Source organism: Bufo gargarizans, chromosome 3, assembly GCF_014858855.1.
Source record: "Bufo gargarizans isolate SCDJY-AF-19 chromosome 3, ASM1485885v1, whole genome shotgun sequence".
In the NCBI taxonomy this organism is placed as follows: Eukaryota; Metazoa; Chordata; class Amphibia; order Anura; family Bufonidae; genus Bufo; species Bufo gargarizans.
The window spans coordinates 241,378,131-241,401,461 of NC_058082.1; the positions used below are offsets into that span (position 1 = coordinate 241,378,131).

Below are 23,331 nucleotides of genomic sequence, written 5' to 3' on the forward strand. Positions count from 1 at the left end.
ATTACTTTGACTAAGGTACTATAGTTGACCAGCAGTGAGTTTATTTTATGGCACTCTCATAGGTTCAGAAAGGGCCAGTAACTACCACCAGGCTGTTCATAAAGCACTGACGGCATGCACAGATTACTGCATTCATTCAACATAGACATGATAGAGGAGGAAGGAGACCAAGTACATAAAATATTATTTCCACATTAGACTTTTATTCTAGAAATCTAATAGACCATGCAGTTGGAGTGATATTTGTGATTATCTGTTGAGCTGCAGATATTTTGCAATCCTGTAGGCCAGCTACAAATCGAGGGTTCATATTAGGTTTCACTGTTTAGTCAATAGGATGTAATAAAAAAAAACGCATGCATTAAAGCAAGTATACAGTTTGATTAAAAGCTCACATTTGCTGCCATGTGACCCTTAAAGATGTTTTACAGAAAAGTAAAAGTTTAGTATCTTATGTCGATTTTTAAGTCAAAGCATTGTTGCCTTAATACTGTAAATATATACATATATATCAACTGTAAAAGTCATGGACATTATAGCAATCGTTTTTCATTTATTTTCATTGCATCTACCATAGTGGCTGCCACCCAGCTTTACCCGAATCCTGCAATTCAGTGTTCTGTCAACCTCTATTACACCAACACTAGTTTAATTTACAATTCAGAACTTTGGTGCCAATCGACAATCACTTGGGGAGCAATAAAGGTGTTGTCTTCTTTCAAAAATCCCTTTTAATTACGAGGGTTCAAGGACATACATTTTTATGGACAGCTTATTAGAAAAGAACAGGTAGCTATTCTTTTTAATCATGAATATAATTTACTATGAACTGTAAAAAATTACTCATAAAAAAATATACGATTAGAAGTTAATGTTAGCTATTTTCCCAAAGATATAAGGGGCTATTTTAAAAGGGACATTAAATGGGAATTAACAATGCTTAAGCCTGACCATTGCCTCGTGTAAAAATGCTGTTGATCACTTATCAAACAAACAAACATTTATTTGCCCTGTGATCACATGTTTTATGCAACACTAAAAACTAGAAATGAATGGAGGGTGGCTGCTCATCCAAGGTCTGCTCTCCTTCCCTTTGGGGGCCCCATTCTACAGATAGAGGAGGGTTCCAGAGGTAAGAATCCCACCTATTAGACATTGGTAGCATATCCTAATGTATAAGATGGACCAACCCCTTTAAGGCCCCTTTAACACTGCCTGATGCTTGGGCAGATTATCGCTTGTTCATCTGGTTATAGGATCATTCACGAGGACACCAAAATCATTGTTTGCCAGCAGCAGATTGTACCTTCTAAACAGCTCTCTGCTGCTGATAAACAAGGATTCTGTATGGGGATAACTGATGGCTTAAGCGATCATTCCTCCCCTTACTGTGGAAGTGATCGCTGCAGGTAAATGGGTAGCATCCTTTCTGACATTAGATTGTATACAGCCATGTAAAGGGGCCTTAGAAATGACTGAATAGAATGTTTTAACACATTGATAAAGGAAAATAACGCAATTTCATATTTACAAGTCATTTTTTATTTTAGGTGAAATCTCTCTTTAATAAACATTTCTGATTTTGTACTTAACAGCTGCTAAAAATGTGTTAATCCAATCAATCGTAATAAAAAAATAATAACTACACACTTGTCTACTTGTGAAGACTAAACACTGTAACATCTAATCAGTCAGCAGGCAATAATGTTGGTGGGAATGTGCTGGAATGCAGACTACCCCAAGAAATTACACATTCAGTTCATTAGATTACAGGTTCCTTGTAAAAACAAGAGACAAATTACATAAACAGTACTGACAAAATATTTCCAGCAATCAAACATATAAATCATATTCTAGAAATCGCTTGCCAGTAAACAGCACAGATTGTTTTTTTTACAAGAAGTTCTGCAAATGTAAAGGTCACCCATCAAAAAGTGTGATAATCTTCAACAGCTCATTTACTGCACTTTACTCCCACATAATAAAGGAGGAAGCTTTTCACTATAAAGACCTGAATACTGTACAGTATTTCAGACTTGTCTTGTAGTTGTAAACATAACCGCCATAATCATAGCCATATATAATATTTAAATCTCTTTTTGGACTGGGTTACTTAGGGACTATCAAAGAAAATGCTTCAGTTATACAGAACGTTTTCACAGAACATGTGAAAAAGAATAATCTGCTACACACATCTCTTTTTTGTGCGATTTTTTATTTTTTTTTAAGTGACAGCTGTCTTCTGCTGAAGGTACGGTAGGATAAACCTTCATGTTGGGACACATCTAAGCATGACAGTCAAGTGCTGTACTTGACTACATCCATCAGTCCTGTACTTGGCAATCTTGGTCAGACCCGCAGACAGTGAATGGAGTGATGGTCATGCATGAGTAATACAGATTCATTCAGACAGGGACCCATTAATCAGAACCCCAGCAATCATACAGTTATTTGCTTTCCTTTGGATACATGATTAACTCTGTTTATGGGAAAAATACATTTACATAGTTATTATTTCAATTATATTTCCATAAATCAGTACGGCTACACTACATAAAAAAAACAACTTTGTAATATATCTTATTAAAGAAAAATGCTTATTTCTCCACTTATCAAACCTTACCACCAAACTCACCACCCCCCAGGCCCCCACCTCCTACACTTGTCTATCACTCTCAATTCACTGGTAAAAGGGAAGTTAACACTACTAAGTGAAGAAGTTAGGGATGAGGGATCTTCTCTTCTCTATGTGTGCAGTGTGTAGGAGACATTATAGTATTAAGCATTTCAGTCACCTGTAGCAATTACAAGTCCACAGCAGGAGCTCTGCTTAACTCAGCACTTACAGTCTTTCAAACTTGCAGACTTGTGTGTTCTTTTTACCTCATTGTGCCAATGTTGTATGTGAGTGAGCAATTGAAGTCATACTCGCAGGTCACTGGTACAAAACCCTTTGTTTCTTTTATTTCTTTTCTTCATTCCAATATATAATGGTACATCATGAGGAATGCTGAGATAAACATTGTTCACATATCCTCCCCTCCACGTGACGTTTCGAGAGAACAGGCCCCCTTATTCTTGCGTGCAGGTAGAGGGGGAGGTGGGGTATTTATAACACCAACAGCTGATACATATATACAAACCATATCCTTTATACAAAATACATAGCCATAAATAACCCTAAAACATATAAGTGATCAATCATATAAATGCACTAAAGCCACAAATTTCATTTAACCCTTTAGCTATTAGAGACTGCGGTTTCACTATCCAAAAGGTCTCCCTTTGTAACAATCTCCTACTGTTATCCTCCTCATTGTCTCCACTTTTTACTACCTCCAGAACCTGCCACCTGAGATCTGACACCTGATGGGCCCAATCATAGAAATGTCGGGCAACCGTAGTTTAACCTTGTGTTTTCACCTCCATTGTATCCATCTTACTCTCCCTCCTGAGTTCCTTCCTAAAGCTGAACTTATGCTCATTGATTCTGATCCTTATAGCCCAAGACGTTTGCCCAAGATATATCTTACCACATGGGCATTTCAAGCAGTATATGACATTATGTATCTCGCACATTGCAAAATCTTTAATTTGTATCCTGTCTCCCTAGGTGGGGTGCACAACAGTGTCACCTTTAATTGTAGCACTACAATTCCCACAGCTCAGGCCGGGGAAAGTACCCCTCCTCTGGGTTGCAAGGAAACTCTGTCTTTCAATTTTTTTTAGAGCGTATGTCACTTCTAATCAGCATGTTATTCAGAGAGGCACCTTTTTTATAGGCAAAAAGGGGGTTCAACAAACATTCTTCCAAATTTTTGATCATGTCCAAGTACCTCCCAATATTTTAGAATTACCTTTTTTGTGAGTTTAGAATTTCAATCATATTTGGAAACATACACAAATTGTTTCTTTTGCTTATCCCTCTTTTTAACATGTCTGATGTCCTGTCTTTTTTTTTTTTTTTTTTTTACCAACCTCCATTCATCTTTTTCTTATTATAACCCCTGATGTTATAGGGTTATTTATGGCTATGTATTTTGTATAAAGGATATGGTTTGTATTTATGTATCAGCTGCTCGTGCTATAAACACCCCATCTCCCCCTCTACCTGCACTCATCAGTAAGGGGGCGTGTTCTCCCGAAACGTCATGTGAATGGAAGGAGGTGTGAACGATGTCTGTCTCAGCGTCCCTCATGATGTACCATTTTATATTGAAATGAAGTAAAGAAATAAAAGAAACAATAGGAGACATTATAGACATTATGGCTAATCTCTGCCCTTTCAGGTATAACTGAGAACTGTAAATGGAACCTGCAAAGGAGAAAACTGCTGAAAAATGCAGGATGAGTCATATAATGACCAGACATATTATTGTTTTTCGTGTATGCACACATGACAAATATGCTGTAATGCACTTATAGGATACCACCTTTCCACCAAATCTGTTTGTAAAACAGCATATAGAAACAGTAGAGACGCAATGCTGGATTTCACTGATTCGTGCCATACTGTATATATCACGATTTTAGCTCATGTTTTCTGTACTGTAATCTCCCCTTCAATGAAGGGACAGCTTTCTGTAAGGTCAATAGTGAATCAGCCTGTAAGATAAGCGACCACAATGTTTTCTATTGACACAATCAGTTTTCTGATCTTAGCGCTTGTTTAGTTCAGTGTGTGCTTCTCTGGGTCGCACAGCCCATACTTATCAACATTGCCTCACAGTCATTTATCCTGTCAATGTTTTATAGCTACATAGAAGGTAGAAATTTTGACTAATAACTTATAAAAGCCATCTGTTAAATACCAGGAAAATAACATTTCTTTTCTCTGAATATTAATATCAAAATTCTAATTTAACAGCATAAAATATAAAGAGAATAATATTGGCCTGGTCAAAATAAAAATATCTTGGCCCTGTGACATAGTATTATATTTATTGCATGGATCCTAAAAAAAATAATGTTTGCCATTTACTGAACTTACTCATTTACTATTTATGACAATAGCTAGCATAGGATGGCACCACTTGCCCATCCAATGAGCTCTTGCTCAGTCACTCTCCCAATAGCCAGGTTACTGTATAGTTATCTTCTGCGCACTGCAGATCAGCCAATTGAAATAGCTTTCTACTTTTTTGAGAAGGAGAAAAGTGACTGCAGTAACATGGCAAAGAGTATTTTGAAAAAGGGACTAATTCTGTAAGAAATTAGTATCACTTTTTTATTGTAGGAGTATTCCAGGACCAGGATCAATTTACTTTTTATTATTTACCCCCCCCCCCCCCCTTCCTACTAGTTAACCCTCACCCATTCCTTTTTTTTCTCTGAAAAGCCCTCTTCTGTTACTATGAGTAGGTCTAGTGATGTAAACTGGCTTGTTTGATTCCAGTCCTACTTCCGTCACTTCTACATTTCAAGTGGGTCCTGGTCTCTTTGGCTCTGCGCGACCAATGAAATGACAGCATTCCCTCTCATATCTACAATGCACATGAGTGAATCCAGCAGACAGGTATTGATAGACAATTGTGCATTGGACACATCATGGAGTATTTGCTAGACTCCTAGAGGGTCCTGCTCCGGGATGAAAATAAATGGTGCATGGAAAACTGTGAAGTGAGTTAAATTAAGTTCAAAGAATGATCAGTGTGCTCCAATTATGTAGTGAGGCTGAATAATCTTATAGGAATTTTTTTTAATTTTTTTTTGGAAAACAGAACACTCCTTTAAAATCCTTTTACCACCAAGTCCAGAAGTAAAGGCCAGCAGAGGTCACAAATACCAGTTGCTAGAGGTTGGATTGTTGTATTATTTTATGTCCGTGCACGGTCACAGAATTGACTCTGTAGCTTTAAATTAATTTGCAAGTATCTTAACGTCATAGCAAAATTTCCTTTCTCTGAACCAATTATCCATTATATGCATAAATGCACTGATGGGTTTAGGTCAAGGGATGACATCTTTCATATCAGTCACTAGATACTCCACGTCATTTACAAAAGATGCTGAGATAACTTAAGATAAATTCCTTTTAGAGGTTATCAAACTTTTTTATGGATAAGCTAATTTCCTCAAACATGCAGTAAGTTTAAGGTTGCATCCTGGTATTCAGACCTATGGTTAAGTAATATCGCTGTATTTTGAGCCTCCCATATATCAGCCATATAGTTTTGCCTTCATGAACTTCTGTGAAATCCAAACAAGTCCTATTATCTATAAAGGTAGTAGTGTCATTATAATACATTTCATAGCTTCGCTTGACATATTTAGGTATAACAACATGCTTTTCTGCACTATATTGTAGGTACCTGTGTACCTCAATTGTGGATGCATTTATCATAATGCAAAATATGGAAAATATATGGTAAATATTGATAAATGTTTTTTAATAGCCCAAGACACAACACAACTTATGTCATACTACACATTTACACCATTTCATGGTGGTCAAACACTAGTAGCACAAGCAGTAGCACAAGCATATAATACACTAATTAATGGCGCCTAGGCCATGTGCACGATGTTTATGAAATTATGACATAACTGGCCTAGGCTAAGCAGCGAGAAGGCCACTGCACTTACATCGGTCAGAGGCCTATCTAGAAGATAGGAGATCAGTTGCAAAGAGTTGGATAACCCCTTTAAAGAAGAAAAAAAATATAATTTAAACAGCATTTTTCCACATTTGCATGCATTTTTGTGGCTTGTGTCCATATTTTTTTGAGGGGACTAAAACCTTGAGGTCAGATTTTGGACTAAAGTCCTTAATGAGATAGAAAAGTGTCTGCCTACACAGGTTTTTGGTTTGTGGCATTTTATCAAAATATAGCATGCTATGACTAAAGTGTTTTCTTATTAGTTTCCCCATTGACTTACCTTGTGTGTCCAAATAGATCCGTTTGGCTCAGTTTCGTCAGATGGACCCCAAAATGCTGCAAACTGAGGCAAACGGATGCATTCTGAGCAAATCCTTTTCCATTCAGAATGCATTAGAATGCAAACTGATCAGTTTTGGACCGCTTGTGAGAGACCTGAACGGATCTCACAAACGGAAAGCCAAAACTCCTGTGTGAAAGTACCCTAGATGCCTGGTCATGCAGGTGGTGCTCAGGTTTTGAACATTTATGCCTCTATTCAGGCTCTGATTGCACAGCGTGCAAACCACTTGTTCTTGTTATCAGCACATTGTCTGAAGAACTGCCACTCCAGGGAACTCCTTGGATCTGGCTTTGGTGTGCTCGGTCCCTGGGTGCGGTGGGCAGTAGCAGGCGTACTGGCTAGGGGACGGCCGCTCCGCTTTTGCACACTGCTCCCTCTTTTGCTGTGCGGCTGGTGCTGTGTGACCTTGATTCCATGTGGGGTCTAGGACCTCATCATCCTCCACATCATTTTCCACCCACTCTTCACCCCTGCCCTCCTTGCCGGTCTGCACACTGCAGAAAGCCGCAGCAGTTGGCACCTGTGTTTCGTCATCATCAGAGATGTGCTGCGGTGGTCCTCCCATGTCCACATCCTTAAACATAAGTGGTTGGGCATCAGTGCACTTCTCTTCCACTTCTGGAGCAGGGCTATGTGGACGGCCCTCGTAAACACTGCCAGCAGAGTCATCAAAAAGCATAGGAGACTGATGCAAGACTTGGGGCTCAGACTGGTTGGCTGATTTGCAAGGGGGTGAAAAACAGATGCCCATGGGCTGCAGGTGCCAATTCTGCGCTTTCAGCAGGGGACCGGGTGGGAGACAATGTGAAGGAACTGGAGGCACTGTCAACCACCCAATCTACTACCACCTCTACGTGTTCTGGCCTCACCATTCGTACACCGGTATTCGGTCCTACAAAATGACGATGAACGTTCTGTCGCCTACGTGCACCTGAGGAAGGTTTTTCATTTGGGTGTGTAGCTGGCACAGATCGACCACGTCCTCTCCCTGCAACAGAAGCTCCACCAACACCAGCAGCACCACGATCAGGGCCATGTCCCTTATTTGATCCTCTCCTCATTCTTTGAGGTCACCCACTGAACTAACAGACAGATTAACTATATTATTTTCACTGTCATGTATGCAGTGCAGGTGTACTTCACGCAATAAACGGGTGTATGACGTGCACCTAACTAACAGACGGATTAACTATATCAATTTCCCTGTCACATATGCAGTGCAGGTGTACTTCACGCAATAAATAGGTACAGGTCCTTCTAAAAAAATTAGCATATTGTGATAAAGTTCATTATTTTCTGTAATGTACTGATAAACATTAGACTTTCATATATTTTAGATTCATTACACACCAACTGAAGTAGTTTAAGCTTTTTATTGTTTTAATATTAATGATTTTGGCATACAGCTCATGAAAACCCAAAATTCCTATCTCAAAAAATTAGCATATTTCATCCGACCAATAAAAGAAAAGTGTTTTTAATACAAAAAAAGTGAACCTTCAAATAATTATGTTCAGTTATGCACTCAATACTTGGTCGGGAATCCTTTTGCAGAAATGACTGCTTCAATGCGGTGTGGCATGGAGGTAATCAGCCTGTGGCACTGCTGAGGTGTTATGGAGGCCCAGGATGCTTCGATAGCGGCCTTAAGCTCATCCAGAGTGTTGGGTCTTGCGTCTCTCAACTTTCTCTTCCCAATATCCCACAGATTCTCTATGGGGTTCAGGTCAGGAGAGTTGGCAGGCCAATTGAGCACAGTAATACCATGGTCAGTAAACCATTTACCAGTGGTTTTGGCACTGTGAGCAGGTGCCAGGTCGTGCTGAAAAATGAAATCTTCATCTCCATAAAGCTTTTCAGCAGATGGAAGCATGAAGTGCTCCAAAATCTCCTGATAGCTAGCTGCATTGACCCTGCCCTTGATAAAACACAGTGGACCAACACCAGCAGCTGACATGGCACCCCAGACCATCACTGACTGTGGGTACTTGACACTGGACTTCAGGCATTTTGGCATTTCCCTCTCCCCAGTCTTCCTCCAGACTCTGGCACCTTGATTTCCGAATGACATGCAAAATTTGCTTTCATCCGAAAAAAGTACTTTGGACCACTGAGCAACAGTCCAGTGCTGCTTCTCTGTAGCCCAGGTCAGGCTCTTCTGCCGCTGTTTCTGGTTCAAAAGTGGCTTGACCTGGGGAATGCGGCACCTGTAGCACGGTGGCTCTGGATGTTTCTACTCCAGACTCAGTCCACTGCTTCCGCAGGTCCCCCAAGGTCTGGAATCAGTCCTTCTCCACAATCTTCCTCAGGGTCCGGTCACCTCTTCTCGTTGTGCAGCGTTTTCTGCCACACTTTTTCCTTCCCACAGACTTCCCACTGAGGTGCCTTGATACAGCACTCTGGGAACAGCCTATTCTTTCAGAAATTTCTTTCTGTATCCTACCCTCTTGCTTGAGGGTGTCAATGATGGCTTTCTGGATAGCAGTCAGGTCGGCAGTCTTACCCATGATTGCGGTTTTGAGTAATGAACCAGGCTGGGAGTTTTTAAAAGCCTCAGGAATCTTTTGCAGGTGTTTAGAGTTAATTAGTTGATTCAGATGATTAGGTTAATAGCTCGTTTAGAGAACCTTTTCATGATATGCTAATTTTTTTAGATAGGAATTTTGGGTTTTCATGAGCTGTATGCCAAAATCATCAATATTAAAACAATAAAAGGCTTGAACTACTTCAGTTGGTGTGTAATGAATCTAAAATATATGAAAGTCTAATGTTTATCAGTACATTACAGAAAATAATGAACTTTATCACAATATGCTAATTTTTTGAGAAGGACCTGTATATGACGTGCACCTAACTAACAGACGGATAAACTATTATATTTGTGTGTCAGGGGTAAAAAGTGCAATGTTGCATTGCACCCACAAAAAAAAGTCGCTGTAGGTCACCCATTGAATTACCAGCCAAATTTATGATTATCTTTCTGTGTCAGGGGTGCAAAGTACAATGTTGCATTGCACCCACAAAAAAATCGCTGTAGGTCATCCACAGAATTAACAGCCAGATTTATGTTTATCTTTCTGTGTCAGGGGTGCAAAGATGGTGTATTGCACCCACAAAAAAGACGCTGTAGGTCACCCTCAGAATTAACAGCCAGATTTATGATTAGCTTTCTGTGTCAGGGGTGCAAAGATGGTGTATTGCACCCACAAATCGCACTAACACTGTCCCTCACTTCAGCTGCCTGCTTTCTGTCCCTTAACTACTGAGAGCTGATGGACGGTGCTAGACGTGATCCAGCTTATATAGAGGCTGGGTCACATGATGCATCGGCCAATCACAGCCATGCCATTAGTAGGCATGGCTGTGATGGTTTCTAAGGGCATACAGCTTAAAAGCTTGTTGATTGGCTGCCCTGCAGCCTTTCATCAAGCTTTATTAAATTCACAAACACCGAACTCGAACCTGAACCTTTTCGGCAAAGTTCACGTTCGGATCCGGGTACCAAAAATCTTAAAGTTTGGTACGGACCCGAACTTTACAGTTCGGGTTCGCTCAACACTAATCACAGACACAGAGGTTTGAAAGAGATCTTAGGTATGCATCATGGACCAAAGTAGTGCATGCCCCTGTTGTTTTTCCACTGACCCATGATAAAGTCAATGGTTCCATGTGCTGTCCATGGAGAACACAGACAACACACATCAGTAATTCACTGTCATATGAAAGAGGCCTTATAGCACAGATGTACTCATTACTTTTTAGCATGTGCTGAATATTAGGGGGAATTTACCAAGGCCCCTTTTACACCGGCGAGTTTTCCGCACGGGTGCAATGCATGAAGTGAATGCATTGCACCCGCACTGAATCCTGACCCATTCATTTCTATGGGGCTGTGCACATGAGCGGTGATTTTCACGCATCACTTGTGCGTTGCATGAAAATCGCAGCAAGCTCTATTTTGTGTGTTTTTCACGCAACGCAGGCCCCATGGAAGTGAATGGGGCTGCATTAAAATCGCAAGCATCCACAAGCAAGTGCGGATGCGGTGCGATTTTCACGTACGATTGCTAGGAGACGATCGGGATGGAGACACAATGATTATTAGGTTATAAGGGAATATAAGGGAATATAATAGCATTCTTAATACAGAGAGCATAGTACAATAGGGCTGGAGGGGTTAAAAAATAAAATAAAAATTTAACTCACATTAATCCACTTGATCGTGCAGCCCGGCTTCTCTTCTGTCTTCTTCTTTGCTGTGTAGAGGAAAAGGACCTTTGATGACGTCACTGCAATCATCACATGGTCCGTCACATGATCCATCACCATGGTAAAAGATCATGTGATGGACCATGTGATGAGCGCAGTGACGTCATCAAAGGTCCTATTCCTCAAAGAGGAAGACAGAAGAGATGCCGGCTGCGCGAACAAGTGGATTAACGCGAGTTAAATTATTATTATTATTTTTTTAACCCCTCCAGCCCTATTGTACTAAGCATTCTGTATTAAGAATGTTATTATTTTCCCTTATAAGCATGATATAAGGGGAAATAATACAATCTGCACAACCTTGAACCCAAACCTGAACTTCTGTGAAGAACTTCTTTGAAGAAGTTCGGGTCTCGGTACCACATTCAGTTTTTTATCACGCGCGTGCAAAACGCATTGCACCCGCGCGATAAAAACTGAACAACGGAACGCAATCGCAGTCAAAACTGACTGCAATTGGGTACCTACTCGCGCGGGTTTGCTCGTGTGAAAGAGGCCTAAGACTTGTGTTTCATACTCTGATATTTTTTTTTAGAAAAGTGGTAAACACAGTGTAAAAGTTACAAATAAAGGTCTGAAAACTGTAAACACGTTAATAATTTTCTTACACTTTTATAATTTGTAAAAAACAAACAAACACATTATGTTCCAGTATTTGTACAATGTGCCCAGAAGAAAAGATAAAACATAAATTAAATAAAATAAATGTAGTAGTCCAGTCTACAATATAAATGGTTTCACTTCTTTTAACTACAGTATGTGTGAAAGCCATACTCAGATCAACACCTGCCCACAACACATGCCAAGAGACGTTCAAAGCTTTCATTTAGGCCTCTTTCAAACTGGCGTGTGCATTTGCATCACGGATGCGGACCCATTCACTTGAATGGGTCAGCGAATCCCGAGATGCGGAATAGTGCGAAACGGAACCCTACGGAAGCACTACTGAGTGCTTCTGTGGGGTTTCGTCACGTACTTCCGTTCCGCAAAAAGATAGAACATGTCCTATCTTTTTGCGGAAGGGCCGGATCGCGGACCCATTCAAGTGAATGGATCCACGATCTGCTGCGGCTGCCCCACGGACTGTGCTCGTGTATTGCGGCCCGCATTTTGCGGCACCAGCAACGGGCCGCACACGTCAGTGTGAAAGAGGCCTTACTGTGTTTTTCAGCACACTTTAGGTCACCTGATTTAAATAGTATTCTACTGACACACAACAAGAATATACTGTTCTGCTATACAGTATATGCCTTAACCTCTTACTACAGTTGCTGTATTATCATGCTCATCTAATAACCAAAATGAACCATACAGTACCCTATTTCATATTGTGCAGCCTTATATAGCATGCCTAGTGAACTTGTAAATAAACTAAATATTGAATGGGCTATAAATGAGTTGCTGACCTGCTGAGAAGGGAGGCAGCTGAAATAATATCTTACATGGAAGCATAGCAGACACTTCCATTTACAGCTCTACAAACCAGTTCCATTACCCAAATGGCAGACGTATCTGTCAGAAAATCTATCACTAAACAAAAGTGTGGACCATCACTTTTAGATCTCTGCATGAGATGCACACTAAAGGTAAAAAAAAGGTCACTATTATTGATCTCATTCTTTAACACCACCTCATTTAGTCGTACATTTTGTAATAAAGCATTAACCATATCAAAAGGATCAGAGTGAAAGAGTAAAATACCAAGCAAATAGGAGGAAGTTCAACAGTTCTGAGCAAGAATGGGTTAAAAATCAACTGAAATGAAATTATCCCAAAAACTGCAGCAATAGAGACTGTCTTGCAATGTTGAATGTAACAAAAGCTACAAAGCGATCGTAAATAATGTATCTGGCCTTGTAGACGGTTTGCAGGCTTGTATCCATTGATAATTAATAACAATAAGACACTTACCAGATCGATTTCTGATCATGTCAGTGAACTCATCAAGCATGGCTTCCTCCCTGTTCTCCTCCCCTTGATAAGCACTTTCAGCCATATCTCACTTGGGGTTTAGAGTTGTAAATCAAGAAGTCTTCAATGTTTTCTCTCTTCCAGTACAATACCTTTGTCCAATGTTCAGTAAATATTTCAGAAAGCTCTTGAGATCAGGATGTATGCAATACCCGCTGGGTCAGACTGGCAAAGCTGCAGAAAGAGTTTGCATTGAGACGGCAAGAGTAAACTGTCAACCCCACAGATCAGGGAAAACAGGTGCTGATCTGTTACTCCTTAAAATAGAAGCACCCAGTTTAAAACAAGTAGAATGTGAATGTGAAGTAGGGAATATTAAACCTGACACTCTATAAATCAGCATCAAGTTGTAGATTCCAGAAACTATTTCCGCACTCTTTCCAATCAATACAAAGACCAATAAAGTACCAAATTGCCAAAATAAACTCAGAGGGCATACATAATTTAGTTATACCTCACTTAGTTGCTTGCATTCAAGATATGATGGGTCTCTGTTCAATATATATTGTATCATAAAGGCTAGAGAGGATGCCAAACATTACTAGCAACCACCATTAATCCTGCTGTATTTGAGAAAATGGGCAAACAGGTACATGTGTAGTCATCGAAATGAATGACTAATTTACATTATGGAAGATTTTTTAATTAATGATATACAGTATATACTGAAATCAGCATAAATACAGCATAAAGGATGTATATAGCATTATCATATGAGTAATATTTATACCTAGAATGTTACATAAATATTTCTATATAGTAAGTAAGTCGTCAGAGTTATTTGCTTTACTGTATATAATTTTTTTTGTTTTGTAAGGTCCCCTGACAATAAGCTAGGCTGTCCAGTTGCTAGGACCCATAGAGTTCAACCTTAATCCGTAGGGAAACCTAGCAGAAGGTAAGTAGCCACAAAGAAAATCAAGCATTGCATGATGCCTATTGAGATAAATAGTAATACACATACTGTAGTTCCTCCAGGGTAAAAGGGATATAAATCTTTTTCTGGACCAGGAACTCCCTTGAAATTCAGAGATGAAGTAGTCTAGATGTCAAATATAAGTTATAGCATTGGTCAGATGTACAAAAAGATTTTAGTAGCTACATGAGTTTATACTCATTCAGGGACATCATCTCTATTTCCCACAGCACAAATATTGAAAAGAATAAGAACTGGGGCTGTTGCAATGTTGGAAACACATCTTGTTACATAAAAGGCATTTTATTCCATAACCACCCCAAAGGAAGCATTTTACTTGTGCATTTAATATTAATGGTTTGTGGTTACTTAAAAAGTGACATCTTAGGCCTCATGCACACGACCTTTTTTCGGGTCCGCATCCGAGCCGCAGTTTTTGGGGCTCGGGTGCGGACCCATTAACTTCAATGGGGCAGCAAAAGATGCGTACAGCACTCCGTGTGCTGTCCGCATCCTTTGCTCCGTTCCCTGGCCCCGCAAAAAAAATATAGCATGTCTGATTCTTGTCCGTTTTGCGGACAAGAATAGGCATTTCTACAATGGCCTGCCCGTTCTGTTCCGCAAATTGTGGAAGGCACACGAGCAGCTTCGTTTTTTGCAGAGCCGCGGTTTGCAGACCACAAAAAATGGAACGGTCGTGTGCATGTACCCTTAGCAAATGTTAGGAGAAAAGTTACTTGGGGGAATTTATTATGGGGGAAATATTTGAAGTCAGTGGTGTACTGCCAAAATAGGCAGACCACACAGCTGCTATGGGGCCCGTGGCACAGGGGAGTCCAGAGCACAAGGAAGGACCCACTTTTCTTCTGCTCCGGGCCCCTGAGAGGGGAATTTCCCTGCTTAGGAGTCCATGCTCTGACTCCATATATGGAGTCAATGTTATGAACATGAAAGGGGTATTCCCAACCATTATAACTATCAGTGATGAGCGGCATGGCAATATTCTAATTCACGATACTTTGCGAATATTTGGGCGAATATTCATCATATATTTGCAATCTCCAGTGATAATTTTATTGATTACGAAAAATTGGCAATCGGAAAATTTGTGATCAACACTACTCCTATAGGCAACTTTCCTATTGGCTGCTAGGGATGTTGCTAAGTGCTGATATTCGCAATAAATTTGCGATTAGAATATTTGTGAATACGGATATATAACACTATATTCTATTGCAAATTCTCGAAGTGGCGATATTCGACACTAGTCACTATGCTTGGAGGACACCCTGTGTACACATGTCTAATTTAGACTATTTTTTTTTTTTATGTTTCTGTGAGGATTCAAACTCACAACCATCTGCATTAAAGACAAAAACATTAACCACTGGGCTATAGAGCTCAGTGCCAAGTCATTACTTAAAAACCTCACAGAAGTTTATCTTGTATGACACAACAGAAACTTCTGAGGATTTTAATATAAGAGAAACTTCCATGAGGTTTTTCAGTAATGACTTAGCGTTAATCTCTATAGCCAAGTGGTTAAGGTTCTTGCCTTTAATGTAGATGGCTGTGAGTTCAAATCCCCACAGAACATTTAAAAAAAAGAGTCTAAATACACAGGACTCACTTCATAAAAATTCTGACCCTCATAACTAATTTGCAATTTTTTCTTCACTTCACCTTCTAAAAAAATTTAATGAAAACTGACCAAAAAGTCATCCACACTTATACACAAAATGGTTTAAATTAAAAATACAGATCGGCCTACAAAATATGAGCTCCATAGACATAACTATAAAAAAAATTATAAGGGACAAGATATAGCGATGAAAAGAAAAAATACATATTTTCCAAAGTTTGCTTTTTCAGTATTAAAATAAGAAAAACTGTTTAAATATGGTATCATTGCAATCATACTGATTCAGATAATGATGAGCATAGGTCAGTTTTACTGCATAGGGAACACTGCAAAAACAAAACCCATAAAGCGGAAAAATTGAGGTTTATTTTCAAATTTTACCTGATTTGGAATATTTCCCAGCTTCCAGTAACATTGTATGCAATCGTAAATGGAGCCCTTTAGAAAATACAACTTGTACTGCAAAAAGCAAACCCTCATATGGCTGTGTGAATGGAAAAATTAAAAAGATATGGCTCCATGAATGCAAGCATAAAAAAAAAACCAAAAATGTTTTTTTTTTTTATAGTAAGGATATATGTATTATTTGCCTGACTTTTTATTGAAGTAATGTAGGTTCTACTCACACCATGTTCATACCCTCTCTATAATTAAAGGGAACCTGTCACCGGGATTTGGGGTATAGAGCTGAGGACATGGGCTGCTAGATCACCGCTAGCACACCCGCAATACCCAGTCCCCATAGCTCTCTGTGCTTTTATTGTGTATAAAAACCGATTTGATACATATGTAAATTAACCTGAGGTGAGTCAGAGCTTGAAAATATGATTCTTCTCTGGTAACACAAGTAAGATATGACTCTTTTATGTTAATTTGCATATGTATAAAATAGTATTTTTTAACCCAATAAAACCATACAGAGCTATGGGGACTGGGTATTGCGGATGTGCTAGCGGCCATCTAGCAACCCATGTCCTCAGCTCTATACCCAAAATCCCGGAGACAGTTCCCTTTAAGTAGAGTTGAGCGGACACCTGGATGTTCGGGTTCGAGAAGTTCGGCCGAACTTCCCGGAAATGTTTGGGTTCGGGATCCGAACCCGATCCGAACTTTTTGGCACTAAAAAGGCTGTAAAACAGCCCAGGAAAGAGCTAGAAGGCTGCAAAAGGCAGCAACATGTAGGTAAATCCCCTGCAAACAAATGTGGATAGGGAAATGAATAAAAATAAAAATAAAATAAATAAAAATTAACCAATATCAATTGGAGAGAGGTCCCATAGCAGAGAATCAGGCTTCACGTCAGCCACCACTGCAACAGTCCATTGGCATATATTTAGGCCCAAGCAACCAGGCAGAGGAGAGAGGTCCCGTAACAGAGAATCTGGCTTCATGTCAGCAGAGAATCAGTCTGCATGTCATAGCAGAGAATCAGGCTTCACGTCAGCCACCACTGTAACAGTCCATTGTCATATATTTAGGCCCAGCACCCAGGCAGAGGAGAGAGGTCCCGTAACAGAGAATCTGGCTTCATGTCAGCAGAGAATCAGTCTGCATGTCATAGCAGAGAATCAGGCTTCACGTCAGCCACCACTGTAACAGTCCATTGTCATATATTTAGGCCCAGCACCCAGGCAGAGGAGAGAGGTCCCGTAACAGAGAATCTGGCTTCATGTCAGCAGAGAATCAGTCTGCATGTCATAGCAGAGAATCAGGCTTCACGTCAGCCACCACTGTAACAGTCCATTGTCATATATTTAGGCCCAGCACCCAGGCAGAGGAGAGAGGTCCCGTAACAGAGAATCTGGCTTCATGTCAGCAGAGAATCAGTCTGCATGTCATAGCAGAGAATCAGGCTTCACGTCACCCAACATTGGAACAGTCCATTGGCATATATTTAGGCCCAGGCACCCAGGCAGAGGAGAGAGGTCCCGTAACAGAGAATCTGGCTTCATGTCAGCAGAGAATCAGTCTGCATGTCATAGCAGAGAATCAGGCTTCACGTCAGCCACCACTGTAACAGTCCATTGTCATATATTTAGGCCCAGCACCCAGGCAGAGGAGAGAGGTCCCGTAACAGAGAATCTGGATTCATGTCAGCAGAGAATCAGTCTGCATGTCATAGCAGAGAATCAGGCTTCACGTCACCCAACATTGGAACAGTCCATTGGCATATATTTAGGCCCAGGCACCCAGGCAGAGGAGAGAGGTCCCGTAACAGAGAATCCGGCTTCATGTCAGCAGAGAATCAGTCTGCATGTCATAGCAGAGAATCAGGCTTCACGTCAGCCACCACTGCAACAGTCCATTGTCATATATTTAGGCCCAGCACCCAGGCAGAGGAGAGAGGTCCCGTAACAGAGAATCTGGCTTCATGTCAGCAGAGAATCAGTCTGCATGTCATAGCAGAGAATCAGGCTTCACGTCAGCCACCACTGTAACAGTCCATTGTCATATATTTAGGCCCAGCACCCAGGCAGAGGAGAGAGGTCCCGTAACAGAGAATCTGGCTTCATGTCAGCAGAGAATCAGTCTGCATGTCATAGCAGAGAATCAGGCTTCACGTCAGCCACCACTGCAACAGTCCACTGTCATATATTTAGGCCCAGCACCCAGGCAGAGGAGAGAGGTCCCGTAACAGAGAATCTGGCTTCATGTCAGCAGAGAATCAGTCTGCATGTCATAGCAGAGAATCAGACTTCACGTCAGCCACCACTGCAACAGTCCATTGTCATATATTTAGGCCCAGCACCCAGGCAGAGGAGAGAGGTCCCGTAACAGAGAATCTGGCTTCATGTCAGCAGAGAATTAGTCTGCATGTCATAGCAGAGAATCAGGCTTCACGTCACCCAACATTGGAACAGTCCATTGGCATATATTTAGGCCCCGGCACCCAGACAGAGGAGAGGTTCATTCAACTTTGGGTAGCCTCGCAATATAATGGTAAAATGAAAATAAAAATAGGATTGAATGAGGAATTCAATAATATATGGTTAAGGGGAGGTAGTTAATGTCTAATCTGCACAAGGGATGGACAGGTCCTGTGGGATCCATGCCTGGTTCATTTTTATGAACGTCAGCTTGTCCACATTGGCTGTAGACAGGCGGCTGCGTTTGTCTGTAATGACGCCCCCTGCCGTGCTGAATACACGTTCAGACAAAACGCTGGCCGCCGGGCAGGCCAGCACCTCCAAGGCATAAAAGGCTAGCTCTGGCCACGTGGACAATTTAGAGACCCAGGAGTTGAATGGGGCCGAACCATCAGTCAGTACGTGGAGGGGTGTGCGCACGTACTGTTCCACCATATTAGTGAAATGTTGCCTCCTGCTAACACGTTGCGTATCAGGTGTTGGTGCAGTTAGCTGTGGCGTGTTGACAAAACTTTTCCACATCTCTGCCAAGCTAACCCTGCCCTCAGAGGAGCTGGCCGTGACACAGCTGCCTTGGCGACCTCTTGCTCCTCCTCTGCCTTGGCCTTCCACTTGTTCCCCTGTGACATTTGGGAATGCTCTCAGTAGCGCGTCTACCAACGTGCGCTTGTACTCGCGCATCTTCCTATCACGCTCCAGTGCAGGAAGTAAGGTGGGCACATTGTCTTTGTACCGTGGATCCAGCAGGGTGGCAACCCAGTAGTCCGCACACGTTAAAATGTGGGCAACTCTGCTGTCGTTGCGCAGGCACTGCAGCATGTAGTCGCTCATGTGTGCCAGGCTGCCCAGGGGTAAGGACAAGCTGTCCTCTGTGGGAGGCGTATCGTCATCGTCCTGCCTTTCCCCCCAGCCACGCACCAGTGATGGGCCCGAGCTGCGTTGGGTGCCACCCCGCTGTGACCATGCTTCATCCTCATCCTCCTCCACCTCCTCCTCATCCTCGTCCTCCTCGTCCTCCAGTAGTGGGCCCTGGCTGGCCACATTTGTACCTGGACTCTGCTGTTGCAAAAAACCTCTCTCTGAGTCACTTCGAAGAGACTGGCCTGAAAGTGCTAAAAATGATCCTCCATCTTCCTCCTCCTCCTCCTCCTCCTCCTGGGCCACCTCCTTTTCCATCATCGCCCTAAGTGTTTTCTCAAGGAGACATAGAAGTGGTATTGTATCGCTGATAACGGCGTCATCGCCACTGGCCATGTTGGTGGAGTACTCGAAACAGCGCAACAGGGCACACAGGTCTCGCATAGAGGCCCAGTCATTGGTGGTGAAGTGGTGCTGTTCCGTAGTGCGACTGATCCGTGCGTGCTGCAGCTGAAACTCCACTATGGCCTGCTGCTGCTCGCACAGTCTGTCCAGCATGTGCAAGGTGGAGTTCCACCTGGTGGGCACGTCGCATATGAGGCGGTGAGCGGGAAGGCCGAAGTTACGCTGTAACGCAGACAGGCGAGCAGCGGCAGGATGTGAACGCCGGAAGCGCAAACAGACGGCCCGCACTTTATGCAGCATCTCTGACATGTCGGGGTAGTTGTGAATGAACTTCTGCACCACCAAATTCAGCACATGCGCCAAGCAAGGGATGTGCGTCAAAACGCTAGTCCCAGAGCTGCAACGAAATTTCGCCCATTATCGCACACCACCAGGCCGGGCTTGAGGCTCACCGGCAGCAACCACTCGTCGGTCTGTTGTTCTATACCCCGCCACAACTCCTGTGCGGTGTGGGGCCTGTCCCCCAAACATATGAGTTTCAGAATGGCCTGCTGACGTTTACCCCGGGCTGTGCTGAAGTTGGTGGTGAAGGTGTGTGGCTGACTGGATGAGCAGGTGGAAGAAGAGGAGGAGGAAGCTGAGTAGGAAGAGGTGGCAACAGGAGGCAAAGATTATTGCCCTGCGATCCTTGGCAGCGGAAGGACGTGCGCCAAACAGCTCTCCGCCTGGGGCCCAGCTGCCACTACATTTACCCAGTGTGCAGTTAGGGAGATATAGCGTCCCTGGCCGTGCTTACTGGTCCACGTATCTGTGGTTAGGTGGACCTTGCCACTGATGGCGTTGCGCAGTGCACACTTGATTTTATCGGATACTTGATTGTGCAGGGAAGGCACAGCTCTCTTGGAGAAGTAGTGCCGGCTAGGAACAGCATACTGTGGGACAGCAAGCGACATGAGCTGTTTGAAGCTGTCTGTGTCCACCAGCCTAAATGACAGCATTTCATAGGCCAGTAGTTTAGAAATGATGGCATTCAGGGCCAGGGATCGAGGGTGGCTAGGTGGGAATTTACGCTTTCTCTCAAATGTTTGTGAGATGGAGAGCTGAACTCTGCCGTGTGACATGGTTGAGATGCTTGGTGACGGAGGTGGTGGTGTTGGTGGTACATGCCCTGTTTGCTGGGCGGCAGGTGCCAATGTTCCTCAAGAGGCGGAGGAAGAGGCCGAGGCGGCAGCAGCAGAAGAGGTAGCAGGGGGAGCCTGAGTGACTTCCTTGTTTTTAAGGTGTTTACTCCACTGCAGTTCATGCTTTGCATGCAGGTGCCTGGTCATGCAGGTTGTGCTAAGGTTCAGAACGTTAATGCCTCGCTTCAGGCTCTGATGGCACAGCGTGCAAACCACTCAGGTCTTGTCGTCAGCACATTGTTTGAAGAAGTGCCATGCCAGGGAACTCCTTGAAGCTGCCTTTGGGGTGCTCGGTCCCAGATGGCGGCGGTCAGTACCAGGCGGAGTCTCTTGGCGGCGGGTGTTCTGCTTTTGCCCACTGCTCCCTCTTTTGCTACGCTGTTGGCTCGGTCTCACCACTGCCTCTTCCTCCGAACTGTGAAAGTCAGTGGCACGACCTTCATTCCATGTGGGGTCTAGGACCTCATCGTCCCCTGCATCGTCTTCCACCCAGTCTTGATCCCTGACCTCCTGTTCAGTCTGCACACTGCAGAAAGACGCAGCAGTTGGCACCTGTGTTTCGTCATCATCAGAGACATGCTGAGGTGGTATTCCCATGTCCTCATCATCAGGAAACATAAGTGGTTGTGCGTCAGTGCATTCTATCTCTTCCACCGCTGAGGAAGGGCTAGGTGGATGCCCTTGGGAAACCCTGACAGCGGAGTCTTCAAACAGCATAAGAGACTGCTGCATAACTTGCGGCTCAGACAGTTTCCCTGGTATGCATGGGGGTGATGTGACAGACTGATGGGCTTGGTTTTCAGGCGCCATCTGTGCGCTTTCTGCAGAAGACTGGGTGGGAGATTATGTGAACGTGCTGGATCCACTGTCAGCCACCCAATTGACTAATGCCTGTACCTGCTCAGGCCTTACCATCCTTAGAACGCCATTGGGCCCCACCAAATATCGCTGTAAATTATGGCGGCTACTGGGACCTGAGGTAGTTAGTACACTAGGACATGTGGCTGTGGCAGAACGGCCACGTCCTCTCCCAGCACCAGAGGGTCCACTAACACCACCACGACCATGTCCGCGTCCGCGTCCCTTACTAGATGTTTTCCTCATTGTTACCGTTCACCACAATAAGAAAAATATTATTTGGCCCAATGTATTGAATTCAAATTCAGGCCTTTTTTTACAGACACCTAACACTATCTGGCTATCTATTTAGGTACCGTATTACACTAATACAGGCACAGCAGTAACAACAGATTTAGCTGGATATAAATTTGAGGCCAATTATTTAGGCGCTGGGTGACAGGTATAGGTTTACTGACAGAATTAGACTTGGAAATGCACAGTAGCGTGTGTGTGAAGTTATTCAGAATGACCCTATGTGCACCTTGAATCTTATATACCCTTTTAGGGATAGATTTAAAATAGCTCTGATACAGCAGAAACCACTAAATTAGGAAATTGCTAAATTGGGAATTGTATTTCAACCAAGAACAAAAACTGTGCTTTGACGGACACTAAATAACTTGACCAGCCACAGCAGTAACGACAGATTTAGCTGGATATAAATTTGAGGCCTATTATTTAGGCGCTGGGTGACAGGTATACGTTTACTGACAGAATTAGACTGGGATATGGCCAAAAATAACCACACTATTGATGGTTAAATGCACTTGGTGTGACAGCTTGACCAACCACACTATTGAGGGTTAAATGCACTTGGTGACAGACTCAGCTTGCCCCTGATGTAGTATATGGCCAAAAAATAACCACACTATTGCTGGTTAAATGCACTTGGTGTGACAACTTGACCCTGATGTAGGATTTAGCCAAAAAACAACCACACCATTGAGGGTTAAATGCACTTGGTGACAGGCTCAGCTTGCCCCTGATGTAGTATATGGCCAAAAAATAACCACACTATTGCTGGTTAAATGCACTTGGTGTGACAACTTGACCCTGATGTAGGATTTAGCCAAAAAACAACCACACCATTGAGGGTTAAATGCACTTGGTGACAGGCTCAGCTTGCCCCTGATGTAGTATATGGCCAAAAAATAACCACACTATTGCTGGTTAAATGCACTTGGTGTGACAGCTTGACCCTGATGTAGGATTTAGCCAAAAAACAACCACACCATTGAGGGATAAATGCACTTGGTGGCAGCTTGTGCTGGCACACCACAAGACACAAAATGGCCGCCGATCACCCCAGAAAAAAGTGACTGAAAAACGCTCTGGGCAGCCTAAAAACAGTGAGGAATTCAATAGCAGCATTTCAATCAT

The 23,331-nt window shown here is 42.7% G+C and overlaps 1 protein-coding gene across 5 annotated transcripts in view; it reads right to left on the bottom strand.

Moving 5' to 3' along the window:
- The window catches only part of DMD (dystrophin), a 3,186,583-nt gene extending 3,173,221 nt beyond the window's left edge, over positions 1 to 13,362 (bottom strand). For all 5 annotated transcript variants that reach the window (XM_044284724.1, XM_044284721.1, XM_044284723.1 and 2 more), the window contains exon 1: positions 13,123 to 13,362. In XM_044284724.1, coding sequence (XP_044140659.1) covers positions 13,123 to 13,207 — 85 coding nt within the window. In that variant the 5' untranslated portion in view covers positions 13,208 to 13,362. The remainder of the gene's footprint in view (positions 1 to 13,122) is intronic.
- Between the last annotated feature and the right edge of the window lie 9,969 nt (positions 13,363 to 23,331).